The 12330-nt window shown below is 40.8% G+C and overlaps 1 protein-coding gene across 7 annotated transcripts in view; it reads left to right on the forward strand.

Moving 5' to 3' along the window:
- baiap2 (BAR/IMD domain containing adaptor protein 2) overlaps positions 1–12330 on the forward strand; it is a 152894-nt gene that overhangs the window by 128848 nt on the left and 11716 nt on the right. For 3 of the 7 annotated variants that reach the window (XM_062974014.1, XM_062974016.1, XM_062974017.1), the window contains 4 exons: positions 2006–2074; positions 2800–2950; positions 4195–4293; positions 7074–7108. In XM_062974014.1, the coding sequence (XP_062830084.1) occupies positions 2006–2074; positions 2800–2950; positions 4195–4293; positions 7074–7108 (354 nt within the window). Of the gene's footprint in view, positions 1–2005; positions 2075–2799; positions 2951–4194; positions 4294–7073; positions 7109–9313; positions 10960–12330 lie in introns of those variants that run through there. The other 4 variants (XM_062974018.1, XM_062974020.1, XM_062974015.1 and 1 more) reach the window with 3 other exon arrangements.

Here is a 12330-nt window from a genome sequence, read left to right on the forward strand (position 1 = left end):
AGTTTTGAAGCCCAGAGAGGAACAAGGAAGGTGCAGCTTTGCTGATCTGCTTTTAGTAATGGTTTATTCTCTAAGCAGATATAGGGAGTAGGGACAATTTGGAAGCAGGACGCTGATGAGTCCAGAGGTGCTTGCAACCAGCTTCACAGAGCAAAGGCTGCAGACTCCAGACAGTATGGCTTCTGAATGGACTGGAACAGCTTAATGCTTTTGCTGTTCAAGATCTGGCATTATATTGTCCATTTTAAAACATTTATTTACACCACAGGTTCCTGTAATAAAGGTAGCCTTCCACTGCAAAATTCTTTAATCAGGTGATATTGGAATGCTGTGTATGTATGTGTCTGCCAAAACCCCACTTAAAAAGAAGCCAGTTCTGCTATATGTGTTGTCGAAGGCTTTCATGGCCAGAATTAGAGGGTTGTGTGTTTTCCGGGCTGTATGGCCATGTTCCAGACATATTATCTCCTGACATTTCGCCCACATCTATGGCAGACATCCTCACAACCTCTGAGGATGCCTGCCATAGATGTGGGTGAAATGTCAGGAGAGAATACTTCTGGAACATGGCCATACAGCCCAGGAAACACACAACAACCCAGTTCTGCTATAGTTGGCCAGTTTTGCACCATTGTAAAAGCGTTAATGTAATATGATCTTTTCGGTGTAATATGAGCATTCTCTCCACTTGCTTGAGCAATTAAGAGGTAGAGTAGCAGGAGGCTCCTATTGTTAAAGCTTAAAACATCAGCTTTTAGTTTTTTTTAACCAAACAAAATATAAATTATGCAGTTCGTAGTATTAGCCCATGTACCTTGTTGTTAAAACACAGAATATCAAATAATCAATTTAAAACTTTTAGACTGATCAATAGTTTTGCATCCAGCTGTATTAATTTTGATATTCCTTAATCCCCATGCAGTAGTGTATACGTAGTATTTGGAAATATAAGAATAGATAGCAAGAGCTTTAAGAAATGTGAAAGGACTGTGCTTTCATTGAAGTAGAGGATATCTCAAGCTTTAAAACACAGGCATGCACATGGGATAATGGGTCTTTGTTTGTTGTTTCTGGGTTCCGTCAAATAGATTCTAATTCATGGTGTGATCCTAAGGTGAACCAATCACAGAGGGGTTTTTTTGACAAGATTTCTTGAACAGGAGTTTACCATTACGTTCTTTAAGGCATAGAGAATGTGACTTGCCCAAGCTCATCTAGTGAGTTTCTGTGGCTTTGAACCAGAGTCCTAATGCAACACTCAAACTGCCACACCACTCTTGCTCCCTTTGTTGGAAAGAAGAACATCCTTATCTATGCTTGAACAGGTTTTTCACTCCCCCACCAAAGTCTCAAAATACAGGACAAGATACTTTCCCACCACCTTATATCAATAGCAATAGAATTTGGACTGTTTTATAGATTTTCAGCATCTTGAATCTTTAAATTGAATGGAGTATCTCACTATCAAATGGGTACTGAGAGTAAGGAAAATGCTTGAAAACATCAGAATTTTAGAACCCGTAACTATTTCCATAGGGCCCCCCGATGGTGCAGCATGTTAAAGTGTTGAGCTGCAGTTCGAAAACATGCAAATGTGTATAGATCAATAGGTACTGCTCCGGCAGGAAGGTAACGGCGTTCCATGCAGTCATGCCAGCCACATGACCTTGGAGGTGTCTATGTACAATGCCGGCTCTTCGGTTTAGAAAGGGAGATGAGCACCAACCCCCTGAGTTGGACAAGACTGGACATTAAGACAGGGGAAAACCTTTACCTTTACCTATTTCCGTGCCTCTTGTATTCAAAGTAACTTCTTGCCCGTGCTTCCTCTGTGGTATGCTTTCACCTTCTTAGTTAAAAAAGAAAACCTGAATGTTTATCAGATAAATAATCTGAGATAGGGGCTGCTATTTGCAGCAATTTTCACAGTCTTCATGTTTATGTTCCCTGTAAACAAAAGGAGAACTTGAATTTTTTTCATCTGTATAAAAATCTCTTATTGTAGGAGAGGCTGGTTCCCTTTCTCCTATACTCGAGTGCTGGACAGTGAGGGGAATGACAGATTACACATAAGGTAAGGAGGTTATGCAGAAAGCTGGCTCTTTAATGACTCTTTGTGTTTACAGAGATGAACCCCACCTTCAATAAGCCAGAAGCAAGATCTGTTCTGGCTTATTCCACTGCACTCTTTGGGCTCATGTTTCATCAGTAATTTACTGTCAAGCCAGTATAGCAGGCTTTGTTGCGAAGTGTATGTGTAGATGGGGAGCAACCCAGGCCAAATATGTTTGCAGAGATTATTTCCATCAGATTCTTTCATAATGATAAATGTGGTGGCCAAGAAGAATTTGGCAGGGGCAGGAAGAAGATTTCCCTGAAAGAATCAGAACTTGGGAAAGTCATTTTTTGTGCTACATCTTCCTGGTTCCCCTCTGCTGCCATGGCACCTGTTGCACTGAAACTCCCAGCATTTCCACAGTTTCCCAAGCTCTGGAAAGACTGCAACATTTCCTGTGGTCAGCTTTACAGTTTTATTCTTTAATGCAGTGGTTTTCAACCTATGGGTCCCCAAGTGTTTTGGCCTTCAACTCCCAGAAATCCCAGCCAGTATACCAGCTAGTAGGATTTCTGGAAGTTGAAGGCCAAGATATCTGGGGACCCACAGGTTGAGAACTACTCCTTCAATGGCTTCTTAAGTGGGAGAGGCCTGAGTGATGTCTATAAGGACGTGAGAAAGGTTTGTAATAGGTGTTTCTTTGTGATGATGCAGATACTAACTAAAGGTTTCTGTTTCTTCAGCCAAGGAAAAAGCAGTAGTACAGGCAACCTGCTGGACAAAGATGACATCCCTCCACCGGACTACAGCATGTCCTCCCGAGGTTTCCAGTCACAGAATGTGAGCACTTTCAAACAGAGGCCATACAGTGTGGCAGTGCCAGCTTTCGCCCAGGTGAGGAACATTTTGTATCGGGCCTAACAAGATACATCCACTATCCAAGTATCTGTCCAATGCGAAAAGTAAAGCTGAACCAGAACCAGCTCATGCCAGGCCTAGATTCTGGAGCATCATGTGGCAAAGTGAAATTGAACTCCTCCTCTTCACCCAAAAAGAAAGAGAGATGTTGTGAGGAGAGAGACAATGGCTTTAACAAGACTGAGGCCCAAGGCCTCTTTAAATACAGGTCCCAGCCAAAGTATATTATTTGATTGGCTGGCTGTACTACAGCCAGTTTAATTCACAACTGAGAGGTTTAAATACTGGTTCAAGAGTGAGCAAAGAGGTGAACTTGTAGCTTCTGGGAGGCTGAAACAGAAGGAGGAAACAACCATGCATTAGCGCAGTGGTTCTCAACCTGTGGGTCCCCCAGTGTTTTGGCCTACAACTCCCAGAAATCCCAGCCAGTTTACCAACTGTTAGGATTTCTGGGAGTTGAAGGCCAAAACATCTGGGGACCCACAGGTTGAGAACCACTGCATTTGAGGCTTCCAACTAGAATATGTCCTGCATGGAAGTCTATGAATAGAACTAAGTGGGGAACTAACCAGGGCTCAATATGGCCATAAACAAAAAAAAATCATAACAGAATGGCACATTATGCTTTAATTTGAACAGCATTATCTATCTTGGATTCTTCTTCTGCTGCTGCATATGAGGGATTGCGATGAGATGATTGTGTTTGTGGAATGTTCACTGAATCGCAAGCAACAAGATTTATGATTCCTTCCTTGACTTTTCCTGGGTGGGGAGAAGCGAAAGTGTATATACATATGGATTATTCCTCCCTATTTCTGAAAACACTGCTGTAATTAAGGAGGGCATGTTTAGAAACATGTGTTTCTTTAAAAGTAGAATGTCAGTAGGGGAAGTCAATGAAGCACCTTTTTGATATTGGAGTTTCCTCCCCACCTCCTTTTGTGGCATGTTCTAATGTCATGCATGTGCCATACCTGCAGAAGATTAAGTTGTTTTCTGTAGCCAAAACGTAGAAATAGACTAGATAAATAGAGTTGAGCTAAGCCCAAAGCACAGAGCTGTGTCTGCACCTTGGGTGCATGGGAGGTCATTTTGCTAAAAGGTGTCCTGGTTGCAGCACTGTTGAAGTGAACATTCCTCAAGTGTGTTTTCTAACCTAGATCTTTTTATAGCAGGTGAGGCTTGGCTTGCCAACAGGTGCTTGTGTTCATTATTTATAGGAGTACCTTATGCCCTACGGCTGTGCCATTAATGAATATTCCAGTGGCCTCTGCCCAATGCTACCAGCCTCCTACCAGCCTTACCCTAGGTCAACAGCCGTAAGTCCCAAGAACACAATGTTTCCATTGGGATTTCTAACATGTTTTCTGCTGAAAATATCTTTGTGACTTACCCAACATGTGTGTCCTTGCACTCCTCTCTTCTTCCCATCTTCATCTTCCCACTGGAGGCATTGAATTGAACATCTTTAAAACAATTGAAGCAGGAGGAAGAGAATAAGCAAAACTTAACAGAGAGAAAAAATAACCAACTGGCAAAAGAATGATGGGTGAGGCACAAAGAGTGGCAGCAAAACAGGAATGTAAAAACCCAACTGGTAACATTTGGGTGTTCTATACGTGTCTAGCTCTAGAAATAAATTGCTCATATGCCAGCAAAGCTTATTTTTCCCTTCCCAGCCTTTCAGATCTCAAAGTTGGGTCTTGTTTCTAAACATGTGGTATGACTAGACCCAATGGATCACACAACACTAACTATTAAAAGAGCGTAAAAGGGTGAGGAGCAAGTGAATGCAGGGAAAAGATGTCTAGTCAAAGTTTTGGAAATGAAAGGAGAGATTGGAACGTCACAGAGCAAGCTTGTTTATAATTTGTACTTACAATGGGATCCTCTAAGACAGTGGTTCTCAACCTGTGAATCCCCAGATGTTTTGGCCTTCAACTACCAGAAATCCTAACAGCTAGCAAATTGGCTGGGATTTCTGGGAGATATAGGCCAAAACATCTGGGGACCCACAGGCTGAGAACCACTGCTCTAAGAAGTATTATTATTAGTATTCTATTTTGAGATTCATTAAGCTAAACCTTTTAGCAAAAATGGGATGTAAGATATCAATTAAATATGTCAAACTGGAGAATATTAGTACAGTAAAATTGCAGACTTTTCGTCTGGCCCTCTTTTCTCCCAGAAAATCTCCAGTGCTTTGACTCTTTACCACCAAATTTAATGCACCTTTTGTTCAATTTATTTACATTTGAAGGAAAGTGGCAGTAAATTTGGTTGTAGCAGGCCAAAGCACTGGAGACTTTCTGAAAGAAAAGAGGGACAGAAGAAAAGTCTGCTGGAGATTTTCTGAGAGAAAAGAGGGCAAGAAGGAAATGGGTGCAGTAGTCCACCCATTTTTCAGCTGCTTTTAAGACTGGGTAGGAATGGGGATGAGAGAAGCTTATTTGAATAGACAAGCTTTAGTCTAACTTTATACTTGTTGCTTAGCTACAATATAGGCAGTGTTTGGTTTTTTACAGGGGAGGTTCTGAGGCTCATGTCCTTACCTTCTACTTGGAAGCTCTTTTCTCTAATCACAGATATTGTGTTTCTTTCGTGTCAGGAGTGACTTGAGAAACTGCAAGTCACTTCTAGTGTGAGAGAATTGGCTGTCTGCAAGGATATTGCCCAGGGAATGCCCGGATGTTTTTGATGTTTTACCATCCTTGTGGGAGGCTTCTCTCATGTTCCCACATGGGGAGCTGGAGCTGACAGAGGGACCTCATGGCTAATTATAACTGTGAATGGCTTATGTGACGAGTCTTCAGTAAAATTAGGTTCAGCCTAAGAATGACCATGGAGTTTAAATGTGGTTGGGCACTACCCTGAATATTTGAGCTCATGGTGTCCTGGAGCCTTTGAACTGCTCAAAACCTTGCATTATTGTCTAGGTAAGATGACATTTGTATCAAGGGTCAGGTGAAAGTGACTGGAATTATTGCTCTAGAGAGAGCATTCATACTTCTGTGTCTGCTGCATTTGGCTTGACTATGGCAGGCACGTCTCCTTTACAGGGCTTGAGCAGGACTGTGCTTAACAAGGAAGGATTCCCTACACTCCCCAGAGTTATCCAGGACCACAGCTTCACCACCTCTGTCACTAAAACTTCAAAGTGTATCGCATCTAGACTGATGCTGCTGACCCACTGACTTCAAAGAGGAAAAATAAGCGGTTGTAGTTTTCCTTTCCTTCTCTGTACACATCAGAGCACGGAGATGAAACAGACAGGCTGATTTCTCCCTGCACTGTTGCTCCTGTTTCATCTATTCCACTGATGTTGTGAACCATCTCTTTGGCATTGATTTCATGGGTGAGAAGATAATGCCCCAAAGAAATGGAGGACTACAGGTCTTGTGCCTGTTTCCGACTGACATTGCCAGGCTCTCAGTTTGCTGTTTCCACTGGATGTTTCTGCAACATGTTTAGCATACAACTCCCTTCCAGTCTCTGTACTGCATGCCTGTAAGCTGGAGACTACCTCTGCTCTCCCAAGACAGAACTGAGCAAAAGGAACTTGGATTCATCTTCTTAATTGCTATCCAAAGTCATGTACCAAGGAAAGAACTGTAACTCTGCTATTTATCAATTGACACCTTCTGTGGATCTAAGGGGCAGTTTTCTGGCCTTTAGCACTCTCTGGGGCTGCTGAAATTCATAAAGAAAACATACCCCACCCAAACATAAAGATTGAAATGTTTGGACATCTATTTCTATTTTTAAAAACCAAGTGGTTTTTTTTCAAAATGTTAAACAGTGCAGGGGATACTTGTGACCTATTCTGAATTGCTCTTCATGGAGGCTCCCAAGAGAAATAATTCATCTTGTTATTGGCAGGAAAGGGGTGATCTGGAGAGGGCTGTAAAAACGGTGAGGGCAGCAGTTGACTGTTGTGATGCTGCATTTTGCCTATCTGCCCTACTGTGCAATTTGAGTAGCTAATCCTTTTGAGACCAAACACTTTGACTATGAGCCTGAAAACAATTGGATCATTTCAGTTGCACCTTTTGTCTTTATGTAACTGACATCCTTGCTTTTTCCCTTTCTTTTTCCGCAGGGCCTGGATGACTATGGAGCAAGATCCTCAAGCAGGTAAGAAGTTACCTTTTCAAACACATTGCAGATATTAAGAGAATCTTAAGTATCTTTTGATAGGAGATTGTATACAACTACTCCCCACGTGTAGCAGTGGAAAACTGAAGAATCCTCGCTTTCCAACACAATACATAAAGAGTTTATATCTTGATGTACAGAATTTATGTATGAACCTTCACAGGGTATAGAATACGGTAATGAAAGTGGTTACATCAAACTCATAGACTAACCGGTAGGCAATTGGGTGCTTTTCAAAGGCTGTGGACAGTGAGCCTTCCCATCAGCCTGGGTAAACATGGCCAGTAACCACGTTATATGGGAGTTATAGCAAATATTTCAGGAGCATATCATGTTCTTTACTCTGGTGTAGACATCCCTAATGAGAAAGTTAATACTGATGGACAAACTTCATTAGATGGCAGTTTGTCCACAGCTACAGATTTTTCACTGTATTGTGCAGGGACAGAAGATTATTGGGTGTGTTTATAAATTGTGTTACCATTGATGCAGGGCACCATAGTCTTCCAGATGTTGTTGGACTGCAACTTCCCGAAACCGTCCTCATTGCTTACAGCTCCTGGGGTTGCAATCCAGCAACATCTGGAAACTGCATACAGTAGAGTCTCATTTATCCAAGCCTCGCTTATCCAAGTTTCTGGATTATCCAAGCCATTTTTGTTGTCAATGTTTTCAATATATCATGATATTTTGGTGCTAAATTCATAAATACAGTAATTACAACATAACATTACTGCGTATTGAACTACTTTTTCTGTCAAATTTGTTGTATAACATGATGTTTTGGTGCTTAATTTGTAAAATCATAATCTAATTTGATGTTCAATTGGCTTTTCCTTAATCCCTCCTTATTATCCAAGATATTCGCTTATCCAAGCTTCTGCTGGCCCGTTTAGCTTGGATAAGTGAGACTGTACTGTATTTCCATGTTTTCCCCTACAATTGCACCACAGAATGGAGGATGTTTCCAAGACCATGCCTTAGGACCTTCTGCAATGTATTTGATTTCTGTAGCATATAGGTGTGCTATCTGCTAGTTGAGTCTATAGCCTGATTCAAATGTGATATTCCTTGTTGATACAGTGTGAATGTTCAAAAGTAAATAAACAATGAACTCATTCATTCAATTCAGCAAATCTTCCCCATTTGCTAAACCAATGTTTCTAAGTCCAGTTGAATAATGGTGGTTGAATCATTTGTAAGGAGCAGTTGAGCCCATGCAGGAGGTGGTGGCCTCAGCATTTCACATTTTTTGTTGGGCTGAGAATGAGAAATTGTAGATCTTTTATGGAAAACTTTTTCTCAAGGCAGAAAGTTTAGAAAAACTATATCTGTAGCCAAACACTAGAGCCCCCCACAATAAAGATAATGGCTAAGATCTTGATGAGACACATAGCTACAATGTCATCACTATGTTACATCAGCCTCTCCCAAACCATCTTAAAAGCCAAACAGTTGTCCAAAATGAAGGAGTTCTGCTGCACTGATGAATGTCAGAGAAGGATGGCACATTTATCCCTCTTCAGCCAGCAATCTGTGGCGAAACAAATAGAAACAAGGGCCCTATGGGGTCATGGTGCAATCCCTCACCACTTTGAGGCTCACTGTGGGATGCAGCTGAAGGTGTCATCTTTTAGAAACCTGCTTTCCTGTGTGACAGAATTTTACTTGGTATGGCTGCCTGACTCTTAAGGTGGATTTTGCAGCATTTGCAGTCAGGGCAGTGATGCTTCAATTATAAGTATGAAGGTGATGTTATAGGTCTAGCTTGCACTGTTGTAACTACTTAACAGGATGCCAGCCAATATATTTTAATGAAATGCAATCAATATTTCACAAAACAAGAAAACTAAAGCCAGACAGGTCCCCACCCTGTCTTGCTTCCAGTATCATGGTCACTGCTAATGGGCTGAGTGCAGCTGAGTGAGGCAGGAAAGAGCCACACTCATGAGCTTGTAGCAGACTTCTAAAATGCTAAGGATGCTGTCATAATTTCCCCTTTTCTACTCTATCTTTCTGCCCCTCTCCCAGCCCACAAACCAAATGCTTGGCAAAGTGTGTTGCACTCAAGAAGCAGTACTGCTTAGTTGTGGTCCATCAGATGCCTTTCTTTCCTCTCTTTCTCTCTCTTTTGTGTGAAGCTTGGTTTGGCGGCATTCTCTGCTTTCTCTTTCTCTTTCACAGCGGCAGCGGCACTTTGGTATCTACAGTGTGAGCAAAGGAACCTTGACTAGGAAAGGTGGCTGCTGCTTGGTGGAAGAGTTTTCTGCTTCCCTGTCCCTTTCTGTTTCTTTTCTTTTCTTTTCTTCTCCTCCTGCACAATTTGCCTTCCCTTTCTTTTTTAAAGAGAAAGTCATCTCTCGCCTTTGGATCGAGAACTCTTGTGAACATTAAGGAACCCATGATGCTGCAAACTCCCCCCACATGTGTAGATGTCTTTGTTTGAGCAGAAAATATCAAAGCCAAGATTGCTAGTTCTCACAACAACAACAGCAGCAACAGCAGCCATCATGACCACCGCCTGGATGCAGTTTACATGTAAAACAAACCAGATAGAGATCTTGCATTATGCTCTCTTGCGCTCTCACTCTCTTTGTACTTCATACATGATTTTTTAAAAAAAGAACTGCACTATCCCTTTAAATGGAGACTTTTTTCCTTATAAAAAATTCTAGAAACAAATATGCATGGCCTATGGTGTGCACACTGTTACTTTCACTCCCCTCCTTTGAAGGTTACCATGCTGCCCATTTTTGTTGTCGAAAGGAAAGGTGCATAGAGATGCTAGGGGACTCCAGGCCGCCCCGTTAGTAGGCTCTAAGGACAGTGGATAAAGCTAGGGGGATGATTTAGCAGTGAGCAATGGCATGTTCTCAGGAAGGATTGGACTGTTTGCCTGATCCTGCCAGTTAAGCTGAGCACTAACCCAGTACTCATTTTTAAAAGGTTTTATTTTATGTATACATAGATATACATAGATGTGTATATATGTATTTTTCTAGGTAGGTATGGTTACCTCACTGTTAGTGCTCCTGGGTTATTGGATTAGAAGGCTGGGAAGGATGGACATTGTGTTGAATTGTGCAGCTTGCCAAATCAATCCAGAAACTTTCTCTTTGTATCACAGAGGGACTTTGTTGTGGTCTTTTCATTTTTGGTGGAAGGAGGAGGGGTGGCAGAACTGTTTGTATGGGGCTGGACTTGAGCTGAGAATTGATGACTTGGGCAAAATTCAAGAGCTTAATGTCTTAAAATGTTGTCAATCTTCTTTATGTGTCTTGATTAACTCCAAAGGTGAAAATCGATGGGATTGGAATTAATGGCCGCTAAGACATATTCTTCAGTCTCTAAATTCTAAGCAGTTTGTCATCTGGTCACTTTAAAGAATTAACACTTTACAGTTGAAAATCTACAACATGAAGCTGTATTCCCATTATGGCCCTGATATTTTTTTAAACAAAAAATACAATTTTGGATCTGTATGGGAGCCTGCTGGCAATATTATCTTGATGAAATGTATATATAAAAAGTTCTATCTCTCTACACATAGCAAAGATTTTATTGTTTTCTATAACAGGTATTGAAGCATATGTAACAACCTTCTTACATTGTTGTCATAACTTTGCTCAAAAGAATTTTTCATTTGGGGCATCTTGTAGAAAAAGAATGAATATAGAAAGCAAAACATTACACAAAACCTGTAAAAGTACTGGGTGTGTGTTGGGAGTTGTTTTGTTTTGTTTTTCTTAAAAATGATCAGAAAACAAAACACTGGAGCAAATCTGCCCTGTACTGATATGTTCGAATAAAAGTTTGATTTCCTCCATTGAGTTGGGCTTGGGTGATTTTATTTAGGATTCTGTTATAACAAACACTTTATGCAGTCATTGGTGTGTGTTACCCAATATTTCCCAATTGTTTGTACAAACAGTCCCCAGGTTACAAACATCCAACTTACATCTGACTCCAAGTTACTTGTAGGGTGAGACAGCAGGAAGAGAGAAGTCTACCATCTAGAAAGGGAAATGCGCTCCTGGGAAAATCATGGGAAAATCATGTTTCCACGGAAACTTTCTCACCAATCCTTGTTTCAACAGGCCAAATTTTTCAAAATCTAATTATCACAGGGGACAGAAAGTGAAAAATTATCTGAACAGGGGCACAGACAATAAAACAAACACCACATGGATGTTAACCCTTCCCTCTGCTATTCAAAACTAAAAATTGCTTTGAATAGAGTTGCACTTAAAAATGTACCTGTTCTGATTGACATATAAATTCATCTTAAGAACAAATCTATATAACCTATCTTGTTCATAACCTGGGGACTGCCTGTAATGCAGAAAAGGACTTCATTTAACAACTACTTCCATCCTTCTGGATTCTCTGTGTTAGGCTTTTTCTGAAGCACAGATTACTCCTTCTATACAGAAACATGCTTTTCATAAATGTTTCCGAATCATATATGATATATTCATATTATAGACTAGGAGAAAAAGATGCACAGTTCCATAGATGTCATTAGTAGGTAAACTGCTCACCCTTTTATTTGTAAATAAGTCTGAAAAGCCAGAAAATGCTTGTTGGCGATCAATCCACTTTGGTTAGCTCACAAAAAATTAAGTTGGCTACTTTTAAAGAAATTGTTGTGAAGAACAACTTAAGCTGAAAGATATTTTAGTCAAGATAATAGAGTGAATTGTTCCATTCATTTGTCATAGTTTTGCTTGGTGAGTTATCCCTACAACTGTATCTTAAATACTGGTGAATCAGTTTATCATCTCCCCACATTGTGTCAATCTCAATGTGACAATCCAACAGACAGGCATTGTTAGTGGCTGGTTAGCATGACATTATAGCATCAAATTTTAGGTTTCGCAAGAGAACACTAAGCTCTGTCTAAAATACAGTTGCTACAGCCAGTTTGGTTTTGTCCCCTCCCTCCTCCACCTGCTCCCACATTATCTGCATGGTGATCAAAGTGAACACATCATACAATGTGAACTTCTCAGCGTGTGCCTCATGTGGTGGTAGCTGCTGATAGTCACATCAGACATCCACCCTATTTTTCCATATGCTCCTGAAATTGAGAGTTTTTAAGAGTAAATGAATGCTAGGTGCTATAGGCTATATTTCAGAGAAAGGGTTTGGCAAAAGCACATCTGTGGATCCCTAGGAAATTCATTGGGTAAACATAAGTT

The sequence above is a fragment of the Anolis carolinensis genome, chromosome 2 (genome assembly GCF_035594765.1).
Source record: "Anolis carolinensis isolate JA03-04 chromosome 2, rAnoCar3.1.pri, whole genome shotgun sequence".
Classification (NCBI taxonomy): Eukaryota; Metazoa; Chordata; class Lepidosauria; order Squamata; family Dactyloidae; genus Anolis; species Anolis carolinensis.